Source organism: Anguilla rostrata, chromosome 14 (assembly GCF_018555375.3).
Source record: "Anguilla rostrata isolate EN2019 chromosome 14, ASM1855537v3, whole genome shotgun sequence".
NCBI lineage: Eukaryota > Metazoa > Chordata > Actinopteri > Anguilliformes > Anguillidae > Anguilla > Anguilla rostrata.
In genome coordinates, this window is record NC_057946.1 from 26,201,400 (window position 1) to 26,227,945 (window position 26,546).

At 49.6% G+C, this 26,546-nt stretch overlaps 1 protein-coding gene across 4 annotated transcripts; it reads left to right on the top strand.

The window, feature by feature from the left end:
* tjp2a (tight junction protein 2a (zona occludens 2)) lies at window positions 1–26,177 on the top strand. 4 transcript variants are annotated; one of them, XM_064306967.1, is made up of 24 exons: window positions 1–189; window positions 6,471–6,588; window positions 11,218–11,271; window positions 12,637–12,761; window positions 13,643–13,745; window positions 13,957–14,587; window positions 15,405–15,508; window positions 15,959–16,112; window positions 17,057–17,168; window positions 17,332–17,450; window positions 17,689–17,767; window positions 17,933–18,083; window positions 18,429–18,537; window positions 18,664–18,883; window positions 20,019–20,203; window positions 21,418–21,513; window positions 21,807–21,886; window positions 22,294–22,504; window positions 22,937–23,037; window positions 23,278–23,508; window positions 23,873–23,980; window positions 24,462–24,749; window positions 25,046–25,131; window positions 25,491–26,177. In XM_064306967.1, exons 3-24 carry the CDS (start codon window positions 11,227–11,229, stop codon window positions 25,657–25,659), a joined length of 3,507 nt encoding a protein of 1,168 aa, XP_064163037.1. In that variant the 5' UTR covers window positions 1–189; window positions 6,471–6,588; window positions 11,218–11,226; the 3' UTR covers window positions 25,660–26,177. The 4 variants fall into 4 exon arrangements, with proteins under 4 accessions (XP_064163037.1, XP_064163038.1, XP_064163034.1 ...); XM_064306968.1 differs by lacking the exons at window positions 1–189; window positions 6,471–6,588 and adding an exon at window positions 6,679–6,686; XM_064306964.1 differs by lacking the exons at window positions 1–189; window positions 6,471–6,588 and adding an exon at window positions 10,609–10,726.
* The last annotated feature ends 369 nt before the right edge of the window (window positions 26,178–26,546 follow it).

The window sequence follows — 26,546 nt, forward strand, 5'->3', positions numbered from 1 at the left end:
GACACTGCGTCTCACCTGAACGCACCGCGACACGCCCATACCTGTAAAATCCAGGAAACTTGGGAATGTCTGAAGGCTTTGTACATTTTCTAGAGCTGTCGTCTTTTTCCCCGATGATCTAATATTGGATATTTATTGAACAACACTTTTTACTTTGTAAAGTTATCCGTCATTTTGGACACCCCCGAGGTGAGTTCAAACGTGGATTATATACTGGATTGCTAATGTTACAGCTACTGTTCTTAACTACAGTAGCTTTCACAACTTCTTTCTGTCGTACCTGGGTGGAGTTTATTCTTGAATGTTACTTTTTATATATTTATACTAGTCAGTATAAATACGTATAATTCAAGGTAGCAACATAATACCCGCGTTTGCAGACGCCTTTACAACATTAAACGTAATCTGTTTTGTGTTTCGTCGTATCTTAATGCAGTCTGTTTTTGAACAAAGCGGTCGTGGGGATAGAGCACTTAAATCGTTTCTGTGCTTGGCTTGGCGATACAGTTACCAATTTAGGCCATAGGGTGTGCCTGACTTTTAAGTAATGTCCAATGGCTATTATAATGCAGCGCATGCGGACATTCGGGTCTGAAAGCGTTTTAGACGCTGCGTCATGCTGAGCGGTTTATTGAGGACTTTAGGAATAGTTTAAATTAATGTCGTTCATATTTCTGTATCCTTTTGTGGCCTTGTAGAATTCATGTTGCCAATTGTATTGCTTCATTGCCAAATTCCCAGAGTAGCAGACATTATATTAAAATGATACTGGAAATGAAGGGTAAGTAATCTAAACATAAGTACAAGGGAAAAACACAAGGGGATATTTGCTGTCATAATTTTTCATTTGTTGGTCAATAGTTGGAAGGGATTTTATGAGGGTCAACTGCCGTCCAAGTTGTAATGTCCCTGTGGTGTGACAGCTGTAGAGCTGCAGAGTTATTCTATTTCAAAGCTGACGTTATTGGACGTTACTATTTGCAAATGCACATGCTCATACCGAAAGCGCTCTTTAATGGAACAGTAGAGGTCTATCCCTCAGTACGGAATGCTAACATGACAGTGTTACTTAAAGATTACAGGAGGGTTGTGAGAGCGTTGCGTTTGAGCGAGATTGCTCATCTTTCCCCGTTATGACCTACGGCGCGCCCTTTTTGCGTGGTTAGTGCGGTACTGCGGTTATTTCCGCTCGGCGTAGAGGGAGCTTTCCGTTTCCCTCGTATGTAAAGCAAACCAGAACCATTTTTCTTTAAAAAAATAAAACAATTCAGTGTATAATTTTGACAATAACCTGACTTCGCATTCATGGATTAAATCATAGCGAGTGTCCATGCTGTTTTTTTTATTTTTCTTATTTTTAACACTAACAACTCCTGCCTGTAACCAAAACCTAACGGATAACGGCACATACTTGTTAAGTGAATTCAAATCCAGAATCAATTAAATTATTAACAATACGTCAGTGTTCTCACAGTGCCCTCGGGCCCAGGGAAACGAGTCCTCTCCGGCAGAGTCGTAGTGCAGCTGAGGCACTGGCTCATTTAGTCAGAAAGGCGCATTTTCACACTCGCGCACATTCAAACGCGTGCTATATTCACAAAAACGTACATATGCATGCATGCGCACACATGTACAATGCTGCAGCGTGTGTATATATTTCGTAATTGAAAAGCAGAAGACGGCGAAAAGCGCTTTGAGGGCTGAAACTGGTTGGGCAAGATTGAACCTGCTGCCAGTGTGCAGTGCATTGTGGGAAGTGTAATGACACAATGCACTGCACACTTGGCACACAGCACGCTCACACGTGTACCGAAATGCACATGGGACGGGCGTCGACCATGGATTTTGGGCCACATGAAAAGATCTCTCATTGGGCCTCACCACCCCAGGCAACCCCATCTCTGCACAATTACAGCACCGTTTTTTGGAGGCCCCCTGTCAGTCAAGGACCTTGAAACCTAATGCACCCCCCCACCCCAAACCCATGAAGCACCCCTGCCCCACCCCAACCCCCCCTTACACACTGGTATCCATGCAGGACACACAAATATACCAGGACACACGTGTACACACACACAGTATTCTTGTTCTCAGCAGTACACTCCAACTTGTGCTGTCAGATATGCTGAGATGTGTGGGCTTGTTTCCATGCTTTGTTTTGGCTCCTTTTGTCCACTAGATCCTGAAGCAAATTTCTAAAAACCTTCCTGTTTGCATACAGCAATGTTTCCGACAATCCGTCTAACAGCTGAATCCATTTCAACTGAATTCAGGGAGCAGTGTTTAAAGTTACACTATGCAGGATTTTTTACAATCAAAGAAGTCTCCTCCTCCGTCTTCAACCTCACCTACTCACCCCAAGTACCCAATTTTGGTGATATCGCTACCTAACGAAGCTTGCAGGATAGCTAGAGGTAACGTTACTTACAGGTCCAACAGAAAACAAGACAACTCTGCACCGTTTCCATCCGGTTGGCAAACTTCAGCTGACGGCACCAAGGAAAGGCTATTCCAGAGTTAACTCTAGTTCGTGGACAAGCCCTGTCGGCTTGTCTCTTTTGCTTTGCTGTGTATCTGGGCTTTGCGCCCATCACTGCTGCAGCTAGCTAGCTGGCTAGCGACAAACACTCCCCTGAAATCTGATCCCAAATTACTGGCTCTGTAGCTACACACAGAAATAAAAAAAATAAAAATATATATATTTGTGCACCACATATATTTTCATCATGCTGTCCTTTTGTGGCCTTGTAGAATTCATGTGTTGGCAATTTTATTGCTTCATTGCCAAATTCCCGGAGTAGCAGACATTATGCAAAAATGATATCGAAAATGCAGGGTGAACTTCAGCTGAAACCACCAAGGAAAAGCAATTCCAAAGTTAACTCTAGTTGACCCACCCCTGCCCACACAGAAAAGAGCACTATGCCCAGAAACATCCCAAACACATTTTAGAATAATTGATGCAGGTAAAGGTGCATGAATTTGGGGAAAGTACATGAAGATGGAGTTTGCCAGTGCATCGTAGATTTGCATTAGCATGGTTACTTTATAATATTTTCAAGGTAAAAAGCATGCGAGTACGTGTTTAACCTTGTACCTATCAGGACAAACGGTGTAATTCAGTGTCTAGTGGGAGACTGTTCCCAGGTCAGTACTGTGAGTGGTGCTTGATTATTTGTGTCTAATGGGAGACTGTTCCCATGTCTGTACTGTGAGTGGTGCTTGAGTCTAATGGGAGGCTGTTCCCCTGTCTGTACTGTGAGTGGCGCTTGATTATTTGTGTCTAATGGGAGACTGTTCCCATGTCTATACTGTAAGTGATGCTTGATTATTTGTGTCTAACGGTGTATTGTAACCAGATCAGTATTGTGAGTGGTGATTTTTTTCTTTGTTGCCCTGTTGCCTGATGGTAAACAGCGCGTAACTCCTCCGCGTATTATCTGAGAGGTTAAAAGTAGAGATTTGTCATTTTTAAGCTTACGGGTTCTCGGCCCTTTGGAGTACAGTGGGATTTGCACCCTCTGCTCTTTGGCCATGAAATCCCCCCGGTCCCTGGAGCTGGATCCCACACGGGTGCTAATCCCCCACGCAAGCTGCCGCTGGACTGGCCTGGACTGGGCTGGGCTGGGCTGGCGGTGCTCTGTGCTGCAGCTGCCTCCACGTTCCTTTCACCAGCCGTGCATTATTTATCATATTAATTTCTGTTTTGATTTGCTCGTTTATTCTCTTTCCGATCGTTGATGTTGTCACGGCCATATGCCGGGCGGTCTTGGTTGGCTCCCTCTGAAATGAACGCTGGGCAGGAGCAGCTGTTCTAACCCCTCACCCCCCCCCCCCCGGCCCCCGCCCCCCCCCCCCACCCAGAGCTGCGAACGGTTGCGTCCGTACCGCAGGGTGGGCCCTCAGATTACAGGGAAACGTGGGGATGGATGTTGTCCGTCAGGGATTACCGCCACAATGACCCCTCCCCCGTTTCGTTTTCATTAGTGGGGGGGGGGGGGAACGCTCGGAGAGCTTGGGAATTACGTAAGGAAGGATCCGCAGATGGATGGCTCCTTTGGCCGGAGGGATGTTTGTTCTCAGGGGAGGGGAGGGGGAAATGAGCGCGTGAGCGCCGCGGGGGCGCTTGACCCCGCAGTCGGGACCCGCGGGCAGGCTGCGGAGCAGGCTTTCCGGAAGGCTCCGTGATGAAATATAAGAAATTCATCACCATCATGCAGGCGGCCATCGGCGTGGCCCCCCTCAACAAGCGCGACCTCATGCCCCAGGGCAGGAAGCTTTGGAGACCTATCAGGTGAGTCTGAACCAATGAGCGGCGCAGGAGACAGGAACACGGTACAGAGCACTTACAGAGTAAGTACTAGAGCACAGTGCACTACCGATACTGAGTGTGCTACAGTGCAGAGCTCTACTGATACTGAGTGTACTAGAGCACAGTGCACTACTGATACTGAGTGTACCAGAGCACAGTGCACTACTGATAGTGTGCTAGAGCACAGTGCACTACTGATACTGAGTGTGCTAGAGCACAGTGCTCTAATGATACTGTGTGTACTAGAGCTCAGAACACTACTGATTTTGTGTGTGTACTACAGTGTAGAGCTCTACTGATACTGTGTGTACTACAGTACAGAGTACTACTGATACTGTGTGTACTACAGCACAGAGCACTACTGATACTGTGTGTACTAAAGTACAGAGCTCTACTGATATTGTCTGTACTACAGCTCAGAACACTACTGATACTGTGTGTACTAGAGCTCAGAACACTACTGATACTGTGTGTACTAGAGCTCAGAACACTACTGATACTGAGTGTGATAGAGCTCAGAGCACTACTGATTCTGTGTGTGTACTACAGTACAGAGTACTACTGATACTGTGTGTACTACAGTACAGAGCACTACTGATACTGTGTGTACTACAGTACAGAGCTCTACTGATATTGTCTGTACTAGAGCTCAGAGCACTACTGATACTGTGTGTACTACAGTACAGAGCTCTACTGATACTGTGTGTACTACAACACAGAGTACTACTGATACTATGTTTATGTACTACGACACAGAGCACTTCTCGTGCTGTGCGTGTGTGTGAGTGTATGCACTGGACCAGTTTGAGCCTCTTTGGAAAAGAATGCACACTGTATGCAATGTGCAGTTCTCTTTGTTTATAATAGGCCTGGTTTCCGGGGAGACAGAGTTGTTTGTGAGCAGGTAAAGTGCAGGTGTGTGAATCCTGTTCTTGTGGGTATGACACACAGGCTGTCATGTCACTTGTGTGCTTCTGAGAAAAAGCTTTATTGAGTGCAAACAATCAGAAAATCTGCCTGGCTTTGCGCTAGGAATCAGAGAAATATGTTTTTTGCTGTTGTTTTCAGTGCTTGTGGGATATGCGGATTTGTTTATGAGAAAGCCGGCTGAGATGATTGTGTAACACAATGGCAGGTTCTGGGCAGTGCTTATGATGATGGGGGGGTTGGAGGATTATAGTGGGGGGGGTGGGGGGGCGGGGGGCACACATGGGCTCTGTTAACTTTGGGCTTTCAGTGTAATTCTCACTCTTTGGGCAATCACAATAATGCCAGTAATGGCTCACAACCTTATGTAACCATCCCTTTGCACATGCGGGATGCATTAAGACTGAGTGAAGCAGGACTGGTGTGTGTGTGTGTGTGTGTGTGTGTCTCTGTGCGTGTGTGTCTGTCTGTGTGTGTGTGTGTGTGTGTGTGTGTACATACACCCATCCATGCATATTCTATTTTTTGTGCATGCGTGCATGTGTGTGTACCCGTGTATGTGTGCGTGCGTGCGTGCATGTGCATGCTTTTGCGTGCTAATGCATATTCTAATTTTAGTGTGCACACTCATTTTATATATAGTATATTTATCTATATATCAAGTCAGCATGGACCAAAATTCCTTAGGAATTTATTCAGCACCTTGTTAAATCCCTGCCATGAAGAATCCAGACTGTTCTGGAGGCAAAAGGGGGTCCTACCTGGCCGGCACGAGATAGGTGTGCCTAAATGGGCCCTGAGTGAGAGCGTGCACGATTCTTTGAGTGATTTTATCCGTGAGTGCATGTGTGTGTGCGTGAGCAAGGACATGCATGTGTGCATGACTGTGTCAGTGAGTGAGTGTGTCTGCGTGCGTGTTTTGTTACTGTAGCGCAGTGGTAACCAACCCTGTTCCTGCAGATCTGCAATCCTGTAGGTTTTCCCTCCAACCCTAATTTGGCACACCTGATTCTGCTAATTAGCAGCTCAACAAAGATCTCTTGGTGTTGAATGGTGAGCTTTGTTAGGGTGAAAGTGGAGTGAAAACCTACAGGATGGTAGATCTCCAGGAACAGGGTTGATTGCCTCCTGTAGTGTGACCCGTGACATCACTCCTGTTACTTTGCTATAGTGTGACCCGTGACATCACTCCTGTAGTGTGACCCGTGACGTGACATCACTCCTGTTACAGGGATCCCTCCACTGGAGACTTGGTCCGTAAGAGCAGCTCCTGGGACCGGTTCTGCTCAGAAGCTCAGTACCTGTGCCTCAGACGTCTCTCAGTGCCCCGCTGCTCCCAGCTCAAACAGGTACTCCACTCTGACTGATCCCAGATCAAACAGGTATCTACTCTGACTGATCCCAGCTCAAACAGGTACTCTACTCTGACTGATCCCAGCTCAAACAGGTACTCTACTCTGACTGATCCCAAGCTACTCTGATAGTAATAGTCATAGCCAGTATAAGTAGTAGTATCAGTAACAGCTACATTATCTATAGTATTACATTACACCACATTACAGCCATTTAGCAGATGCTCTTTTCCAGAGCGACTTGCACAGCTTTTTACATACAGTAGCATTTCATTGCATCCATTCATACAGCTGGATATACACTGAAACAATGCAGGTTAAGTGCCTGGCTCAGGGGCACAAGGCAGTGTCCTACCCGGGAACCGAACCTGCAACCTTTAGGTTACAAGACCAGGTCATTACCCATTATACTACTCGGTCCATAGTAGAGTAGCAGGCACAGTAATGGTAGTTGTAGCAATATTGACAGCAGTAGCACTACTGTAGTTACCCATATCAAAGCTTCTCTGTTTAAATTATATTTGTCAGATTCCCCCAAATTATCAGATTCCCTGTTTAAAAACTTTTAAATGCAGCTCGTTTCTACAGTCCGAGTAAGGGGCACACCACTGTTTGGTGTTGAATATTTGAAGTGAGCTAAGAGGTTTTACGTTTTCACCACATATGGAACAAATGGAGCAACACCACCAGGTGTCAGTAGAATTCTTTATCTTTACTGGTGTTGTAATGCCGAGGCCTCCACTGATATGAGGACAGCTAACACAAAATGTTCTCACAATGTTATGGAAATGTTTTGTCAATATTATAACATTGTCACTAGATGGCAGCACCATTTTGTGTTTGCTGGGTGGTCCTTTCTGCAAGAACATTCACATAGAAAACTAGGACAGGCCTAAATTAGTTGATCACATGATCATTAGTTAATTTATATGGCAATTGGAGTTGGACATGAGCTGAAACTGCCAATTTGATAATAAATACTGTAGCGTAATTCACATATAGGCATGTTTGTAGTTGGTTAACTCAGCTTTCGTAGGTTATTTATCCAGTTGCATTTATGAAGAAATTAATTTATTCCCAACCTTGGGGAGATTTCTTTCTCTCCATCTGATAACTGAGAGCAGATAAACTGGAATCAGGGCAAAACATTGCAACAATGGCCATCGCAAACAGCAGCACTACAGGAAAACGGCACCATTAAGTCAGTATGTCGTTATCTATGCTTTCTGTGGTAGTGGAAGCAGTACTCTAACCGATATATATCTTGATTCATTTTAGCAAATCGTATAAAACGATCCTTGTTATGCTCACGCTCCAGTTTCGCCTTGTATTACAGTTCTCACCATGCGCTCCATGGAAATACCGTAGACGTCGTGGACAAGATCAACAACAGACGAAACTTTGCAGCGCATTATATCGAGAGCTGGGAGAGCTGTGGCGTGCTGACAGTGCCTTTGTACACAGTTTGCGGAACGGTCCGTGCCGTAAGATGGAGATTAAAGGATAAGAGTGTACCCATGAGAATAGCGCGCGGTTGTTTTTGGTCTCTGTTTCATATGAATCTGGCCTGGTTGCGGGCAGATGAAAGTGAATATTAATAACCGCGTGGTGCCGAGAGAGCTGCATTTTGGTCGCTGTCGTAATCGCATTTCGGCGTAAGAGGCTGTACAGGAAACCCAAACTCCCTCCGCAAGTGGCCTTTGAGATGCGTTGCATCTGGCAATTCTAGCCGAGCGTGAATCCAATATCTTCGTTTTCCCCTGCATGTTGTGTAAGAGAGTGACAGATGTGCCCTGTCTTTTATATGAACTGTAAGAAAAGGTTGTTCTCCGTGTTCGGGTGGATCGCATTCACGGAATGCGACGTAACGTACGCATTCACTGATGATCCTTGCACCGCGCAATGAGTTTTGAGGCACTTGGTTGGATCTGAGCAGGAAAGGTGTTTCTGTACACTTCAGAATTCATTCTGCGGCTGCCATCAACAGTCATGTCATCACTAAAGACAAGTGAGCCAGTTCCTGTGACAGCCATACATGCCCAAGCCATAACACCCCCCACCATGTTTCAAAGACGAGGAGGGATGCTTTGGATGCTTTTCTCTTTCCATAACTTTGATGCAGGTTAATACTAGTCTCATGTGTCCATAAGACTTTGTTCCAAAACTCTTCAGTTTTTCATGGACATTTTAGCAAACTCTTAACCTGGCCATTCTGTTCTCGAGGCTTACCAGTGGTTTGCATCTAGCAGGTTATGCCGGTGAGGTCTTCTCTTCGTGGCAGTCTTTGCTCGTCTATGTCAACAATATGGGCATTGTTCTCCACCTGTTTGGCAGTTGAAAAGGTTATTTTTTTCACAATAGGAAGTATTCTTTGGTCGTTCGCTACAGTGTTCTTCCGTGGTCTAGCGGGTTGTTTGCTATTGCTGAGTGCACTGGTGTGTTCTTGCTTCTTAACAATGTATCGACTGCAGATTTTTCTCTGATCAATTTATGATGATTTTGAGCCTCATGATGACCTGACACTTTTTGACACTTGACAATTATTTGATCCTCATGTTGAGAGGCAACAGCAACAAAAAACCAAATGCAAACATTCCACGCCTAGAACCAACTCTCAACCTTGTGTTCGCTTTCTTGTACATTGTGGCTGGGTTCAGTTTGCTGTAGGAATTCAGGGCCATTGGGACCTACTGTTAAGAGGCACACTGGAGATTACGAATCAAACCAGGTGTGTGTGCCTAGTAACCATGGAGTGTCTCTAATGCCTGAATTGCTCCAAACCAAGCCTGCCCACAATAAAGAAGCAAGAACAACAGTGGTCAGAACAGCCGAGCAGCCAATTGTCCAATTATGTTTGGTCCCCTAAAATGGGAGGTGGGGGTGTTCTGTCTAGTAAGGGCTACAATTCCTACCTGCTTCTGATGTGGATGTAAATGCCTGCAAATTTAAGCATACATTCTGCACTTTAATCTCACGTTCATTGTTTTATTTGAAATGCAGTGTGCTGGACCACAGGGCTAGAACAACAAATACTTATGAACTACACTGTATAATATGCATGTATAATGTAATATAAATATTAAATATGATATGGCCTGGATTGGCCAGTGTAGGTGATTTGAGTCAATGGGGTCTGATAGGTAGGGGGCGATACTGGGTTAGGAAGTCCTCCTCAGGTGTGATTGGCTGAGCGTTGCGTGCTGTGATTAAAAGCAGGATAAAGCTCTTCTAATGCCTGCATTTAAATCCCCTCTGTGATCAAACGTGGGGGGGCGGGGCTGTTTGGGGCGCAGTCGTGGCATTTGTGAAAGCCCACGAGCCGCTCAGTCGCGTGTGGTCGATGGAGGTGTGTGTTAGCCGACAATCAGATCGAGCGATGTCAGGACTGTTTGATCCTGGCTCCGACAGGCTTCAGTCCATCCACTTTAGCACTGATCTGTCCCAGTTACAGGTCTGGGGACGCCTACGGCAATGATAACGATTAGAATGGTCCTCATCATCGATACCCAGATGTGTTCTTTGTATTAAGATCTAGTAATTAGCAGTGTTGATTTGTTTGTTACATCCAGCTGGTTTGGCGATTCATGGTCATGTTCTGTGTCTAGTCATGTTCTGTCTGTAGACCACAGTGTGACCTGCTCAGGTAGGGGTCCTCTGTCTGTAGACCACAGTGTGACCACCTGCTCAGACTAGAGTGACCGGTCCTCTGTCTCTTGTGTAAAAGCTGATCTGAGCAGTAATGACCCTCTCGCTGTCCCAGTGAGAACGGGACTGGGGGGTGGGGGGGCGGTTGGTCCTGCAGAGCAGAGCTGGGGGGGGGGGGGGAGGGTTGGTTTTGCAGTACGGGGCTGTGGGGGGGTGGGGGTGGTCCTTCAGAGCGCTGTTTCGCTGTTTACCGCGCGGTAGCTGTGGGATTTGCGCGGAATGTAGGGCAGTAGAATTAGGCTTACGTCAGCGGCGGCGGCGGCGGGGACGGGGACGGGGCCGGGCGAGCAGTCGGCGCGGCACAGAGCCGGCGATGCGGACGCGGGGACACGGGCGCGGGCACGGGCGCGGGGCAGGCATGAAGTCGGTGCTGTCGCTGCACAGGAAGTGGGCGCACGCGGTCAAGACCCTCCGCATCCTGCAGGGCTACGTGAGTCCGTCCGTCCGTCCGAGTCGGAGCGCGGGTCCGTTCGTTTGTCCGTCCGTTCGTCCATCCGCCTCAGGGCGAGAGTTCGGGAGAGGAGACGAGGGGTCTCCAGACTCTTCTGTGTTTTGGGTGCAGACAGGAACTCTAAAACTTCAGACAGGATGTTTGAACCGTGTTCGACTGCTGGACTCCTGTAACTTATCTTTTCACTCTTTAACTCCTGTAACTCTTCTCTTATCCAATAGAATCCTGTTACCATGTTTTCAGTTTGATCATCTCTTGAGGAGTTCTGGAAGTATCTTCCAGTTTTTTGTTGGGATTGTGTCTGTATCTATGTGTGTACATGCATTTCAAAATGTGTTGACCAATAATAGCTCTGCACTGTTACTTGATAATACTCTCTACTGTTACTCGATGCTGCCGTTGTGCTGTTACTCAGTGATGCGTCTGTTCTGTTGTGTAATGTTTGCAATGCGTTTTTCCCCCCCCTACAGACCCCTGAAATGGAGGAGATAATATGGGAACAGTTCAGCGTTACGCTACAGCGGGTGAGTGGCACTGAACGCATTTCATTCACTACTGGGGCATTATGGGACATTACGTGGCATTACAGGAAGTGAAACCACACCTCTCTGGGATGAGTTGTATAGGTTTCATTTTGCTCGCGCCGGCACGTCATTAGCATGTCACTCGGACTCCATTAGCTCTTGTGTGTCTGTGTTTTAGCTCTGCGTCCCAGTGTGCTTTTTTCAGTCTAATAGCACAGTGTGAGCTGTGTTATAGTGTTCATTTCAGTGTCTCTGTGTGCCTGCGCTGGTTTTCAGTCTGATAGCACTGTGTGTGAGCTGTGTTCTAGTGTCCATTTCAGTTGTGCCTGAGTGTGCCTGCATGTGTTTCAGTCTGATAGCACTGTGAGCTGTGTTTTAGTGTGCACTTCAGTTGTGTCTCAGTGTGCCTGCATGCGTTTCAGTCTGATAGCACTGTGTGAATTGTATTCTAGTGTGCACTTCAGTTGTGTCTCAGTGTGCCTGCATGCGTTTCAGTCTGATAGCACTGTGTGAATTGTATTCTAGTGTGCATTTCAGTTGTGTCTCAGTGTGCATGCATGCATTTCAGTCTGATAGCACTGTGTGAATTGTATTCTAGTGTGCATTTAAGTTGTGTCTCAGTGTTCCTGCATGCGTTTCAGTCTGATAGCACTGCGTGAATTGTACTCTAGTGTGCATTTCAGTTGTGTCTCAGTATACTTGCATGTTTCGCGGTATGACAGCACTGCGCGTGCTCTGTTTTAATGCGCATTGCTAAGCCTCCTGGTCCAGGCTGTACTAAGGGAGATGGCGTTTCCTTCCTTAGCAGTACCGAGACTCAATCAAAAAAGCCGTGCCTTCATACCGTGGTCACGTGATCACCGTGCCATCTGGATGCGGGACGCTGTCCCGGCTGCAGAAAATGTGCGCCAAGCCGCTGTCGTTCCGGCGGGGGGGGGGGGGGGGTAAACAAAGCATCGCGTCACTGCTCATCAAATCAACAGCTGTAATCTGGAGAATGCTGGGCCAGGGCGGGGGCGGGGGGGCGGGCAGGGTGGGCGGGGGGCTGGGGGAGTGGAGGGGAGCGGGAGAGGTGGGGGCAGAGCAGAGGTCAGAACAGAACAGAACAGCCTCACAGGGGAACAAACAAATGCTTTGAATCATAATGCTGGATAAAGGACATTCTCAGTTACCGCACAGGGCAGTGACTAATAGACCTCCTGTAAGTACCGTGCAATGCAAAACCTCAGTAATAATTGTGCTAAACATGTGCAGGCATGAACTGGACCCCCCGCATGTGTGTGTGTGTGTGTGTGTGTGTGGAGCTCTGAGTATTCCTGTAATTAAGTGACTCCTCCTCTCTCTTCCCCCCCCCCCCTCCTGAAGGACTCGAAGATGGGCTTTGGGATGGCCGTCTCCGGGGGCAGGGACAACCCCAACGCAGACAGCGGCGAGATGTCCATCGTCGTGTCCGACGTGCTGAAGGGGGGCCCGGCCGACGGCCTGCTGTTGTACGTCAACACAACACACTACACAACACAACCCCACAACACACAACACAACGCAACCCCACACAACCCCACGCAACCCCACACCACTCAACACTCAACGCAACGCAACGCAACGCAACACAACACAACACAACACAACACAACACAACCATTCAGCTCAACAATGCTCGCTATTTTCCTGACTGAATTGTACCTAGTGCTCTGATTACCTGCAGCTTAGATAGTATCTGACATTGTATCAAGCCTGAACTTGAAAATTCCTGGAGTTTCTGCCTCTACTACGTGACCTGGCAGACTGTGTAGTTCTTGAACGTACTTTGCGATGATTACATGCTTATACTATATGCTAATAATTGGTCTAGAACAAATGGTATTTGAAAAATTGGGCTTATGATTTTTATTTTTTATTGTCTTTCTGTCTCTGCACAATGTTTGTTCATGCTGTCACATGCCCCCATTACACATTTCTGTATGGCTCTCTGTGATCCGATATTCACTGGGAGATTTATACAGTGTATTCTTCCTTCTTTCTTTCCCTCCTCACCTGCATTTATACACCGGTTTTTCTGTCGTACTTACTTGTCTGGAGCAGTGCACTCTGGGACATTAGATGCTAGTTACGCCCTGAAAAAAACCTCTATTCAGCCTGCATGCTCGGGACGAAGATGCGAATCCCTTCATTCTCTTCTTCGCCTTGCTAGTCTGCGCTTTCGCTGAAGTTACTGTTATGAGTCGTCTGCTTTCCTCTGGCTTTTTGCCAGCAGTCGACGGCGCGATGCGTTACACACGGACGTGTTGTGTGTACTGTAACCGCGTGCGAGTTGTTTGTGTTGCAGAAGCGTAATCATTGCGTCATTGTGTGCTGTGTTTTTGACCTCCAGCGAGAATGACCGGGTCATTTTCGTGAACTCCACCCCCATGGACAACGTACCTCATGCTTTCGCCGTTCAGCAGCTGAGAAAATGCGGGAAAGTGGCCAAAATAGTGAGTGCTTGTCAGCTTGTTTTAAAAGAAACGTTTTTGTTATGGGTTAGTTCGGTTTAATAACCGGGTTTGTTTCATTTTAGTTTAATTGCGTTGGTGATGGTTTTGGTGTATGTTAATTTAATTTGTATTATTTCAGTGTTTTTCACTTAAAATGATTGCGGTTAGTAACGCTGTGTTTGTGCTCCCTCCCTCTTCTTGACCACCATAGGTGGTTAAGAGGCCGAAGAAGGTTCCGGTCATCACAGTTAGACGCTCCCCCTCCCCCCCCGATGACCGGGTCTTCGGCGGCGCCGACTACCACGACGACTACGACCGCCACAGCGTCTACAGCGCCCGGAGCGGCCACACGGACACCAGCTGGCAGGGGGGCTACCCCCGCGACCACAGCCCGGAGAGGGACCGGGGCGGCTACCTGGACCCGGAGTACCGGGGTCGCGACTACGACCGGGACCGCCCGTACGGTCGCGACGGCAGCCGCGGCAGGAGCCGGGACCGGGACCGGGACCGCAGCCCCGAGAGGGAGCCCCGGCGGGACGCCAGCAGGGGGCGCACCCTGGACCGGGAGCCCAGCCCCGAGGGCCGCTACCGCGGAGACCCCAGCCCCGCCCGGAGCTACCACCGCGAGCCCAGCTACGAGCGCGAGCGCGGGCGGGACCCCAGGTACGAGCCCCGCCCCCCGGAGCGGCTGCCCAGGACCCGCAGCAGGGACCGCCTGGAGGACCGCTCCCCCTCCCCCGAGCGCGCCCGCCTGCCCGAGCGCCTGCCCGAGCGCCTGCCCGAGCGCGAGCCGCTGGAGAAGCCCGTGGACGTCCTCCTGCTGAAGAACCGGCCCAACGAAGGTGAGAGGGCCCCGCCCGGGCTCGGAGGGCGTCGGCCCGTCGCCGCGGGCGCGACGCGCCACGACCGGCCAATCGGAGGGAAGTGCCCGGCGCTCGCCGCCGTAGGACGCGCTAGGAACAGGATGAGGCCGTGGCACGCGGCGCCTCTCGGAGGAAGGGCTGACCACCCCACGGTCACAACAGGTTCTTAGCTGTCGCGAAAATAAGTGGCGGGTGATTGGTCTCCCGGTGTCGAGTCCCGTGTGCGTTCCTCCCGTGTTTTGTTGGATGATGGCGCCATTTTGAGGTGGCTACCCAGTGCGGTTTTGATGTTCTTGTCTGGTTTCGTCATATGGCTTTAGCAATACAAATAACATTTAATTTTGTGTTGTTTGTATTCTAGCAGTTGTAGAGTAGAGTTGTAGTGTCAGTTGTGTGATTGCAGATTATGGTTGTGAGTATTATTATAATGTTTTTGGTGTGGTTAGAGTATTTCATGTCTTTTGTAGTCCCACGCTTGTCTTTTGGAACTGTTGGCACGACGACGCAAGTCAAATTTCTGAGTAATCAGACAATAAAGTCATATCGTATCATATCATTGTAATTTCATTGTAATATCAGTGTCTGTTTGTGGTTACAGAGTATCATTGTAATGCTTGTTGTGTTGTTGCAGACCATTATTGCAGTGTTTGTTGTGTTGTTAGAAAGTATCTTTGTAATATCTGTTGTGCGGTCATAGAGTATTATTGTAATGTCTGTTGTGTGGTTGTAGCATACTGTTGTAATGTTAGTTCTGTGGCTGCAGAGCGTAGTTTTAACGTTAGCTGTGTGGTTGCAGAGTACGGACTTCGTCTGGGCAGTCAGATCTTCATTAAAGAAATGACCAACACTGGATTGGCTTCCAAAGATGGGAGCCTGCAAGAGGGAGATATCATTCTGAAGGTATGACCACTCTCTCACTGTGAGTGTTGCCTGTCTCACACGCTATGAACAATAGTGATCTCTGTTCCACATGCTAGTGATTTCTGTCTCACACGCTGGTGTTCTCTCTCACACGCTGGTGTATTCTGTTTCACACACTAATGTTCTCTCTCACATGCTAGTGTTCTCTCACATGCTGCTGTTCTCTGTCTTGCATGTTAGTGTACTCTCTCACACACTAGTGTTCTCTTGCTCAACGCTAGTTTTCTTGCACTACAGTTCTAGTGTTGGGCTATGTCACTGCGTGGTGTGCAACCCAACAGTCTGATGCCATCCACGCCTGGTATCTCTATTTCACACTAGTGTTCTCTCACACACTAGTGTTCTCTCTCACATGCTAGTGTTCTCGCACTCTGGTGTTCCCTGTCTCGCACGCCAGTGTTCCTTGCCTAACGCAGTGGTGTCCTGCAGATGAATGGCACGGTGACGGAGAACATGTCTCTGAGCGACGCGGGGAAGCTGATTGAGAAGTCCCGCGGGAGGCTGCAGCTGGTGGTGCAGAGGGACCGCAGACAGGTCCTGATCCGAATCCCGCCGATGGTCGACAGCGACTCCGAGGCCGACGGTGCGTATAGGGGCGACCCGCTTCGCCCGGAGACGCGCGAGAGCGCTCGCTAGATCCCCCCCAATGTCACTGTTAATTACAGGATCCCATTTTTAAAAAAGGATTCAGGCTACAGCAGTGCAGTACAGTCCACAGCCCAACCGAGCCCACTGTACTGCTAACCTCGAAGACCTCGCCCACTTTATTGCTAACCTCGAGACTCAGGCACCTTTACTGCGAGACCTCGAAGATCCGCCCACTTTATACGAACCTAAGACTCCGCCCACTGTACTGCTAACCCGAAGACTCCGCCCACTTTACTGCTAACCTCGAAGACTCCGCCCACTTTACTGCTAACCTCGAAGACTCCGCCCACTTTACTGCTAACCTCGAAGACTCCGCCCACTTTACTGCTAACCTCGAAGACTCCGCCCACTTTACTGCTAACCTCGAAGACTCCGCCCACTTCATTGCTCACCTCTAAGACCCCGCCCACTTTGCTCTGCAATACCCGCCTACTCTGCCACTTTCACTGTGCTTTACCCCTCCTGGCACTCCAGTCTGAGCCGATTCTGTGTATTTGGCAGTCTAATCTCACCCTGCTCATAATCCCTCCGTTGTAGATCAGATTGTAATCTGCAATGAAACCATCTCCCATCCCTCTCCCCAGCAGCTTTCCTGGGGCACAGAATGTTTATGTTTCCGTGTGGTTTTCACCTTCTGAAATGAGAGTGGTCATGGTTGTAGAGTTTTACTCCTCTCCAGCAAGGGAAAACTCATGTTCTTCTAAGGTCTTCCCTGTTTGAAGATAAACAACTGTACATTTCTGACTGCTAGTAATTAATATTAGCGTGATTTAAAATGGGTTGAATCATTTGCTGAACCTCATGGATTCTTTAACGTCAATGTTTTTTTTTAATGAATATGTCTGATAAGTTCCTGGTCTTCCCGTGTTTCTGCTCTAGATATCTCTGAGATCGAGTCGTATCACTCCTACTCGCCCCAGGAAGACCGTCGCTCGCACCATTCCGACCTCTCCTCTCATTCGTCCACCGAGAGGCTACGGGAAAAGCCCAGGTAAGGGCTGTTACCATGGCAACAGCCGCCACATCGCAGAGCGCTAAGCTTTGGCTTGTCTGCTTGGGAATTGGTCTGAAATTTCTTGTTATAAATTATTTAGAAGGTAGGTTCTACTGAGTCTGGTTCGTACAGACTTCTGAACCATATTTTCGGATTTCAGGGAAGACCCCCCAAGTCGATTGGCTAAAATGGGTGCCATGCCGACACCATTCAGAATCCCCGATGACCACCTTCCTGTTGTGGAGAAGAGGGAGGAGCCACAAACACTGAAATCTCCAGGTACCCAGAATGCCATAGTACAGCTCAAAACCATAGAGTTCTGAAGAGATCCATATTGAGGGCCACAGTTAATATGCATTTTTGGTAGTCATAGCTGTGTACATTACTCTTTATAACTGTCCACTAAATTTAAAATGTAAAGCATGTGTAGAGTGCTACTATTGATGGGGACCAGAATCTTATCTGTATTGCAGTCTTCACCCGTATCACTGTAACTGTCATTACTCGTTTCTCACAGTAGAGGTCATAAAAGAACGTCGTCCACATGTCCCAAAGATCCAACTCCGTCCCAGCGAAGAGGACCTGGAGCTGTACGGGTTAGTGTCACTAAAGAGCCTCGTTCATATTCACGTTTGTAAGTGAATATTCACGAGCGGGAGTTCAGCGCTGCTATGGCCGTGAGTCCAGGCTGAACTTTCGGTAGCGGGGGGCTGTCCCACTCGTCCACGGGTGCGTGAGAGACGCTGGTTTCTGTCCCGCAGGCCCAACACGACGATGGTGAAGTTCGTGAAGGGCGAAAGCGTGGGGCTGCGTCTGGCCGGGGGCAACGACGTGGGCATCTTCATCGCGGGGCTGCAGGAGGGCAGCCCCGCCGAGCAGGAGGGCCTTCGGACCGGGGACCAGATCATGAAGGTGCGGAAGGACCACCCCTCCCCCTGCTCGCCGCTGCCCCCTAGAGCTCACAGCCTGCCTGTGCTCTGCCACACACTTACCGTAGTTTGATACATTCACAGCTTCACGGTCGCCATCTTGTCAATTTATTTATAAAAAAAATTTTATTTTCAAATTTGGGGCACAATGAGAGCCTGTGTAGATCCAGTTCCCGGCCTGATTGGGAGTGTTTGATTAATCCCGACCGCGCTCGCGGGCGAAGCCGGGATCGATCGTGCGCGGCTCACAGCGTCCTCTCAGAGCTCTCGCTTTCGAGGCGATGCTGTTTACGCCATCGCCCCCTGCTGGCTGCCTGTGTCCCCGCAGGTGAATAACACAGACTTCCGAGGGATGGTGAGGGAGGACGCCGTGCTCTTCCTGCTGGAGGTCCCCAAAGGAGAGGAGGTGACCATCCTGGCGCAGAGCAAAGCCGACGGTACGTTCCCAGTCTCCGCCGTCGCTATTTCTTTTTCACACCTACTAATTTGCCGCGACACTTCCTGCCCTTGGTTTCCGGTGACGTCCAGTCACGGGGTTCCTCGTTTCTGCGTTTCGGCTGCAGTTTACAAGGACATCGTGGCGTCGGGGCGCGGGGACTCCTTCTTCATCCGGACGCACTTCGAGTACGAGAAGGAGAGCCCCCAGAGCCTGGCCTTCGGCCGCGGGCAGATCTTCAAGGTGGTGGACACCCTGTACGACGGCAAGCTGGGCAGCTGGCTGGCCATCCGCACCGGCAAGGACAACGAGCTGCTGGACAAGGGCATCATCCCCAACAAGAGCAGGTCTGACCCCTGACCTCTGACCCCTGAACTCTGAACCCCGTAATGGCATTTGGCGCACCTTGTATTCCGTGCCCGTTAATGTGGCCAGGAATGTTCCTCTCCTTCTTTCTTCTTCTCTGCTATGGCTCTCTTGCTGTCTCAGTCAGTGTAATTACATTCAGCTGTGTTTTATTGGTAGAACGAATCGAAGCAACAAGCATGAGCAGTATGAAATATACAGCGTGTAATTCAATTAAAATGGATAACTAGGGATTACATGACGAAAATGTACTATAGTGGTGAGGACGGAGTGTGGCACAGTGGGTAAGGAACTGCGCTTGTAACCGAAAGGTCGCAGGTTCGATTCCCGGGTAAGGACACTGCCGTTGTACCCTTGAGCAAGGTACTTAACCTGCATTGCTTCAGTATATATCCAGCTGTATAAATGGATACAATGTAAAGTGCTATGTAAAAAGTTGTGTAAGTCGCTCTGGATAAGAGCGTCTGCTAAATGCCTGTAATGTAATGTAATGTAATATTTAGGCTGATTCAGCTCCTCCTCCTACTCAGAGTCCTGACTGGCATTTAAGTTGTGTACTGTGATTGGACAGCCTGTGAACTGTTTGTGATTGGACGGGCTATGGACTGTTTGTGACTGGACAGGATGCGTACTGTCTGTGATTACACAGGCCGTGCACTGTGATTGGACAGGCTGTGTACAGTCTATGATTGGTCAGGATGTGTACCGTGTTCAGTTTGCCTTATTGACAGGAAATATTTGTTGATTTGTTCATATTTGTTGTGAAACAATCCATCAATCATTTTAAACATTGATAAATGTAAATAAATATTACATCTAATCTGTAATTTATATTAAATTAAAACAATGTGTTGCAATATTAATAAAATAAAAATATGGCATTAATAAATGCAATCGCAACAACAGTGATAATTAAACACATAAGTGAACCGTGAATCTGGAAATGATATGATGCACATGCTGGATGTGGGTTTTTCAGGTTTATCAGGAAATGTGATGTCGTTTTTGGGGCTGTTGAGTGTTCCCCTAATAGGATTATATGTTTTTGATCCCTGGATGGGGAGATGATTCTCGTAAGTTCTTTATGAATGAATGCTCTGTCTGTCTGCTATGCAGGGCAGATCAGATGGCCAACGTGCAGAACGCCCAGCGGGCAGCAGGGGGCGACAGAGGGGACTTCTGGAGGCTGAGGGGTCAAAGGGCAGCCAAAAAGAAGGACCTTCGCAAGAGCCGAGAGGACCTGAGCGCCAGTCCCGTCATCACCCGCTTCCCTGCCTACGAGAAGGTGGTGCTGCGAGAGGGTGAGTCTCCCTTTAGAGATGCACACACGCACACACACAGACACACAAACAGTCACTCACTCACACACACACTCACACACACAGACACACACACACACACTCACACACACACAGACACACATCACCCGCTTCCCTGCCTACGAGAAGGTGGTGCTGCGAGAGGGTGAGTCTGCCTTTAGAGATGCACACACACGCACTCTCACACACACAGACACACACACACACACTCACACACAGACAACATCACCGCTCCTGCCTCGAAGTGTGCTGCGAGAGGGTGAGTCTCCTTAGAGATGCACACACCACTCACACACACACAGCACACACACACACACACACGCGCATCACACACAGACACACACACTCACACACCGCACTCAACACACACACACACACACACACAGACACTCACACACACACACGCACACTCACACACACACACACACACACACTCACACACGCGCACTCACACACACTCACACACACACACGCGCACTCACACACACACACTCACACGCGCACTCACACACACACTCACACACGCGCACTCACACACACTCACACACACAGTCACACACGCGCGCACACACTCACACACACACACACACACACGCACGCGCACTCACACACACACTCACACACACACACACACACACACAGACACACACGCACTCACACACCCACACTCACACACACTCACACACACACTCACACACACGCACATACACACACACCTACCTGCCATTAGAGAGACCAGAGTCAGTGTCATATATGCACCCGCCATTAGAGAGATCGTCACCAGTGTTCCCCACCCCTCCCATTAGAGAGTAGAGGAAGATCGACCATTCTGGTGCTGCTGGTGAGGTGTAAATGGACTGTTATTAATGTGCCTTTGACAGCTGAGTTCAGAACATGAAGCCTAATGGCTGTGCTCACTGAATATAATTTAGCTGTTAGCGTTTCTCTCGCACAGCATGAACCACAGGGAGAACACTGCTTCACACAGAAGTGTACTGGAGCTTTATTTGATCAGCACTTGTTTATTATGGAAAAGCAGTTGTTTTTCAGTGCTGTTTGACAGTTGTTCTTCCAGTTTACCCAGAGGGGGGGTGGGGAGGGGGGGGGGGTAGGCCTGTGTGTCCATGTGCACGGATGTATGGACATTTCTCTAATCTGTCTGTTTGTGTGTGTCTGTACGTGGTCATGTGTTTCAGCTGGGTTCAAAAGACCAGTGGCCCTGTATGGACCAATCGCAGATGCAGCCAGCGAGAAGCTGGCAGCTGAGATGCCTGATCAGTTTGTCGTCGCCCGTGAGTTTAAACCCCCTACATTACAGAGAGACGGATTACATCTCTCTCTCTCTCTCTCTCTCTCTCTCTCTATCTCTCTCTCTCTCTCTTTCTCTCTCTTTCTTGCTCTCTCTCCCTCTCTCTCTCCCTCTCTCTCTTTTTCTCTCTCTGTCGCTCTCTCTCTCCCTCTCTCTCTTTCTCTCTCTCTCTCTCTCTCTCTCTCTCTCTCTCTCTCTCTCTCTCTCTCTCTCTCTCTCTCTCTCTCTCTCTCTCTCTCTCATTGCTAAAGTGATTGTCTCTCGTCCTGCTCTCAGGGACGGAGCCTAAAGATGCAGGGGCAGATCAGTCCTCTGGGGTGGTGAGGCTGAACACTATTCGGCAGATCATTGAGCAGGTATACAGACCTCCCCCCCCTGTACACCCTACATACTGTTGACACACACTCAAGCCGCGTGTGAAAGGTCTTGCTCTGTGAGAGCTCAGCTGTAGTCTGCAGTGTGAAAAGAAGCAGCTGGCGACACCACGTGTTTCAGAGGAGAACCGTGGATGTCAACACTCTGTGGTCGCAGATAACTGGACAGCCTCACGTTGGCCACCAGGTTTATAAAAAGAAGAGAAAAAAAAGAAATTAATGTGCTTCTTGTAAGGGAGGCAGTCTGAATAGCAGAACTGAAGAAGTGAGACGTTTATGTCTTTAGGAGAGAGATACTGAATAGCAGAACTGAAGGAGTGAGACGTTTATGTCTTTAGCAGGGGAATACTGATTGCTTCCTGCTTCCTTTTCCCCCGTGCCCTCTCCAGGACCGCCACGCCCTGCTGGACGTGGCCCCCAAGGCGGTGGACACGCTGAACTACACGCAGTGGTACCCCATCGTCATCTTCTTCAACCCCGACAGCAAGCAGGGCGTGAAGACCATGAGGTCCCGGCTAATGCCCTCGTCCAACCGCAGCTCCCGCAAGCTCTACGAGCACGCCGTCAAACTGAGGAAGACCTGCGCGCACCTCTTCACCGGTCAGTGTCTGCGCTCTACCTGAGCTTCACCTGCACTGTCCCCACGCTCCACCTGTGCTACACCTGCACAATCTCCACGCTACACCTGTGCTACACCTGCACTGTCTCCACGCTCCACCTGTGCTACACCTGCACAGGCTCCACGCTACACCTGCACTGTCTCCATGCTATACCTGAGCTTCACCTGCACTGTCTCCATGCTCCACCTGTGCTACACCTGCACTGTCTCCACGCTCCACCTGTGCTACACTTACAATGTCTCCATGCTACACCTGTGCTACACCTACAATGTCTCCATGCTACACCTGCTTCCTCCACCTGTGCTCCATCTCCACCTGTGCTGTGCTCCAGTCGTTCTGTAGCAGGGTAGCGAAGTCTGCGGGGTCAGTGAGTGAGTGTCCCTGTGAAGCTCACCGTCTGTATCTCCCACAGACACGATTGACCTGAACTCCGCGAATGACGCCTGGTACGGCAGTGTCAAAGACTCCATCCTGAATCAGCAGAACCAGGCCGTCTGGGTGTCCGAGGGCAAGGTAACCTGTCTCACGCTCTTCATAAACACAGTACTACACTGAACAACTCCACATTTACTCCAGCTCTACTCTCAACAAACTCCATATATACTCCAGTACTGCTGTACACAAACTCCATATATACTAGAGTACTACTGTACACAAACTCCATATATACTCCAGTATACACTGCTCAAACTCCCTAAATACTCCCGCCCCTGTGATGACCCTAATCAGTCCCGGCTGGGTTGTGTCTCTCAGCTGGATGGCTCGGAGGACTTGGACCTGCAGGAGGACCGCATGTCCTACCTGTCGTCCATGAGCGCGGACTACCTGAGCATGGACAGCCGGCTGGTCAGCGACTACGACGACACGGCGGACGAGGGCGGGGCCTACACCGACAACGAGCTGGACGAGATGATGGACGAGCCGCACGGCGAGCCGCAGGTGTCCGCCATCAGCCGCTCCTCCGAGCCCGTCCTGCCCGAGGAGGTGAGCCGCCGCCCGTCAACCGCCCACTCGCCAGGCTCAGCTGTCAATCAAACGGTCTCTCCCTGCCTCCGCCGTCTCCTCCCCTCCTCCTCCTCCGTTTTTCCTCACTTCCCCTCTTCGTCTTTCTCTCCTCCCCCTCTCTCTCTCTCCCTCCTGTGTTCCTCTCACTTCCCCTCTCTCCCTCCCTCCGTCTTTCTCCCCCTGCCTCCTCCTCTCTCCCTCCCTCTCTCTCTCCCCTTCCTCTCCCTCTCCTCTCTCTCCCCCCCTCACTACTGTCTCTCCCACCCTCCCCTCTCTCCCTCCCTACTACTTCTCTCCCCTCCCTCTCTCTCCTCCCTCCTCTCACTCTCTCTTGCTCTCGCAGTTCCACAGGCCTGTGCCGGAGCCTCGGTCTCCCATGAGGAGATCGGGGAGCAGAGAGGTTCTGAGGGAACCCAGTCCCCCCCCGTCCTTCGTTCCTGAACCCCCCAAGGTGAGCCCCCGGTCCTCCCTCCCTCTCTCAGCCCCACAGGCAGGGCGGGTGATGTCACAGGAGTCCCACACTGGTGCAGCTGCTCAGGGTGTGTGATGTCACAGGAGTCCTACCCTGGTGCAGTTGTGCAGGGTGTGTGATGTCACAAAAGTCCTACACTGTTGCAGCTGCTCAGGGTGTGTGAGGTCACAGGAGTCCTATTCTGGTGCAGATGTTCTGGATGTGTGATGTCACAGAAGTCCCAGCCTGGTGCAGCTGCTCAGGGTGTGTGATGTCACAGTAGTCCTATACTGATGCAGCTGCTCAGGGTGTGTGATGTCATAGTAGTCCCACACTGGTGCAGCTGCTCAGGGTGTGTGATGTCACAGTAGTCCTATACTGGTGCAGCTGCTCAGGGTGTGTGATGTCATAGTAGTCCCACACTGGTGCAGCTGCTCAGGGTGTGTGATGTCACAGTAGCCCTACCCTGGTTCTCACACAGCCCAGGGAGAGCAAAAAAGGGGGAAACTCCCACTCCACCACCCCAGTCAGCAGTGACCCAGACCGCAGCCTGGACTCCCGGCGCCCGCCGCCCCCCGTCGCCCTCAAACCCAGCCGTGGGTCCAGGGCGCTCCCCGACAACCTGCCGCCCCCACCCGAATCCCCCGTGGAGAGTGCAGAGGACCCGGCCGGGAAGTCCTTCATGGGGAAGGTGAAGGCCTTTCAGGAGATGGAGCACCAGGCCCGAGCCCAGAGAATTCTGGAGCTGCAGGAAGCCCAGAATGCTAGGGTCAGTGTTCAGTGTGTACAGTGAGTGAGTGTGTGTGTGTGTGTGTGTGTGTGCGCGCATGTGTACTCGTGTGAGTATGTACATGTCCTTTTTTCTGTGCGTGCGTGCGTGCGTGTGTGTCTGTGCATGTGTGCACCTATGTGTGAGTATGTGCATGTGCTTGTGTCTGTCTGTCTGTCTGTGTGTGTGTGTGTGTGTGTGTGTGTGTCTGTCTGTGTGTGTGTAGGTCATGCCCACATACATAGCTGTTTAACAGACGGCACACTACAGGTACAGCTTTCTTGTTCTTTTGGCAGGTGGAAATAGCCCAGAAGCATCCGGACATCTACGCCATTCCAGCTAAACCACCAAAACCAGACCACAATCGACCACAACCAATAGGGTAAGACCGCAATCGACCACAACCATTAGGGTAAGACCGCAATCGACGGCAGCCAATAGAGTAACGCCACAATCCACCACAGGGCGGTACATTAAGACCACAATTGACCACAGACAACGGGGTAAGAACATCAGGCATCACTCCACCCCCTCTGAAAAAGCGAAAGTTGGGATGTTTAAATTGACCCAACATACCTCCGCAGCACCCCTCTCTCAACACCGCGCTCTAACACTGACACCGTACTCAATGCTCACTCCTCCAAACCGCACCCCCGTCTTTGTGCTGTGCTCCCACCCACTTAAAGGGCCAGTGCTGCGTGCTTTCTTCCCTCCGCTGAAGATCTGTCCTTCCCCGCTCAGTTCCAGCTCCGCCCCTGAGCCGCAGGCCCCTCCCTCCAAGCCCGGGTACGAGAGCCGGCCGCACTTCCGCGGCGAGGAAGACGAAGAGGAGGAGTACCGCCGGCAGCTGGCCAAACAGACCAAGGGCTACTACTCTCAGGCGCAGAAGTACAAGGACACCGAACTGTAGACAGAGCCCCGCCCTGCGACCACGCCCCAACTTCGAGGGGCTCCGCCCCTAAAAAAAAACCACACCCAAGTGCCCCGGCGATTAAAATTGTTCCACAAAAGCTCAGCATTTTCTCGACAAATGAGTTTGGTCTCTCCGTCTGTCTGTCCGTCCGTCTGTCTGTGGGTGAGGCTTTATTCCCCTAACACCTATAGAGCTGAATGAGAGTTTATCACCGGTCACTTTTTTGATACTTTTACTGCTAGCCGCCCAGCTACGCAAAACGTCCTCGCAATGTTGCGGCCATGCAGTGGCAATGCTACAACGCTGACAAAACGTTCCAGTAACACTGCGAGAACATTTTGGGCGTTAGCTGGGCGGTCCTAAGTATTGTATGCCATCCAAGCTTTCCTGTCCCTGAATTTTGGGTAATATGTGGCCTCTTAGCATTTAAATATGTCACTTATGTTACGCAGAATTTTTTTTTAAATTCCAGCCTGTTTATATGATAAACTTTATAAATAAACTTTCATCTGCCAGTTCTGTAGTGCCTTTGTCAGTTCAACATTAAAGTTTTCTGTGCGGTCTGTCCTTTTATCACAGCCTACAGGGACAACAGGGATGACATTCTGCCATTACATTTTTCTCTCTATAATGACAGCGCAAAACGTATGATTAGAGTTAAACCGTGTACGCAGGACATTTTATAAGCAGTAAAAGACAAAAAATGTGACACGTCCCTGGATGTGCATTTGTTCTGATGAACAGAATTTTAACGTTTGGCTGTTACGCATATTTCACTCTACATCTGTATTTCATAATAATCTGAAATGAATACTGCAGATTGTGGAGTTTTGACTGCACATAACATAAAAATGAGCAATTTCACATTTTAGATTTGGGTTTTT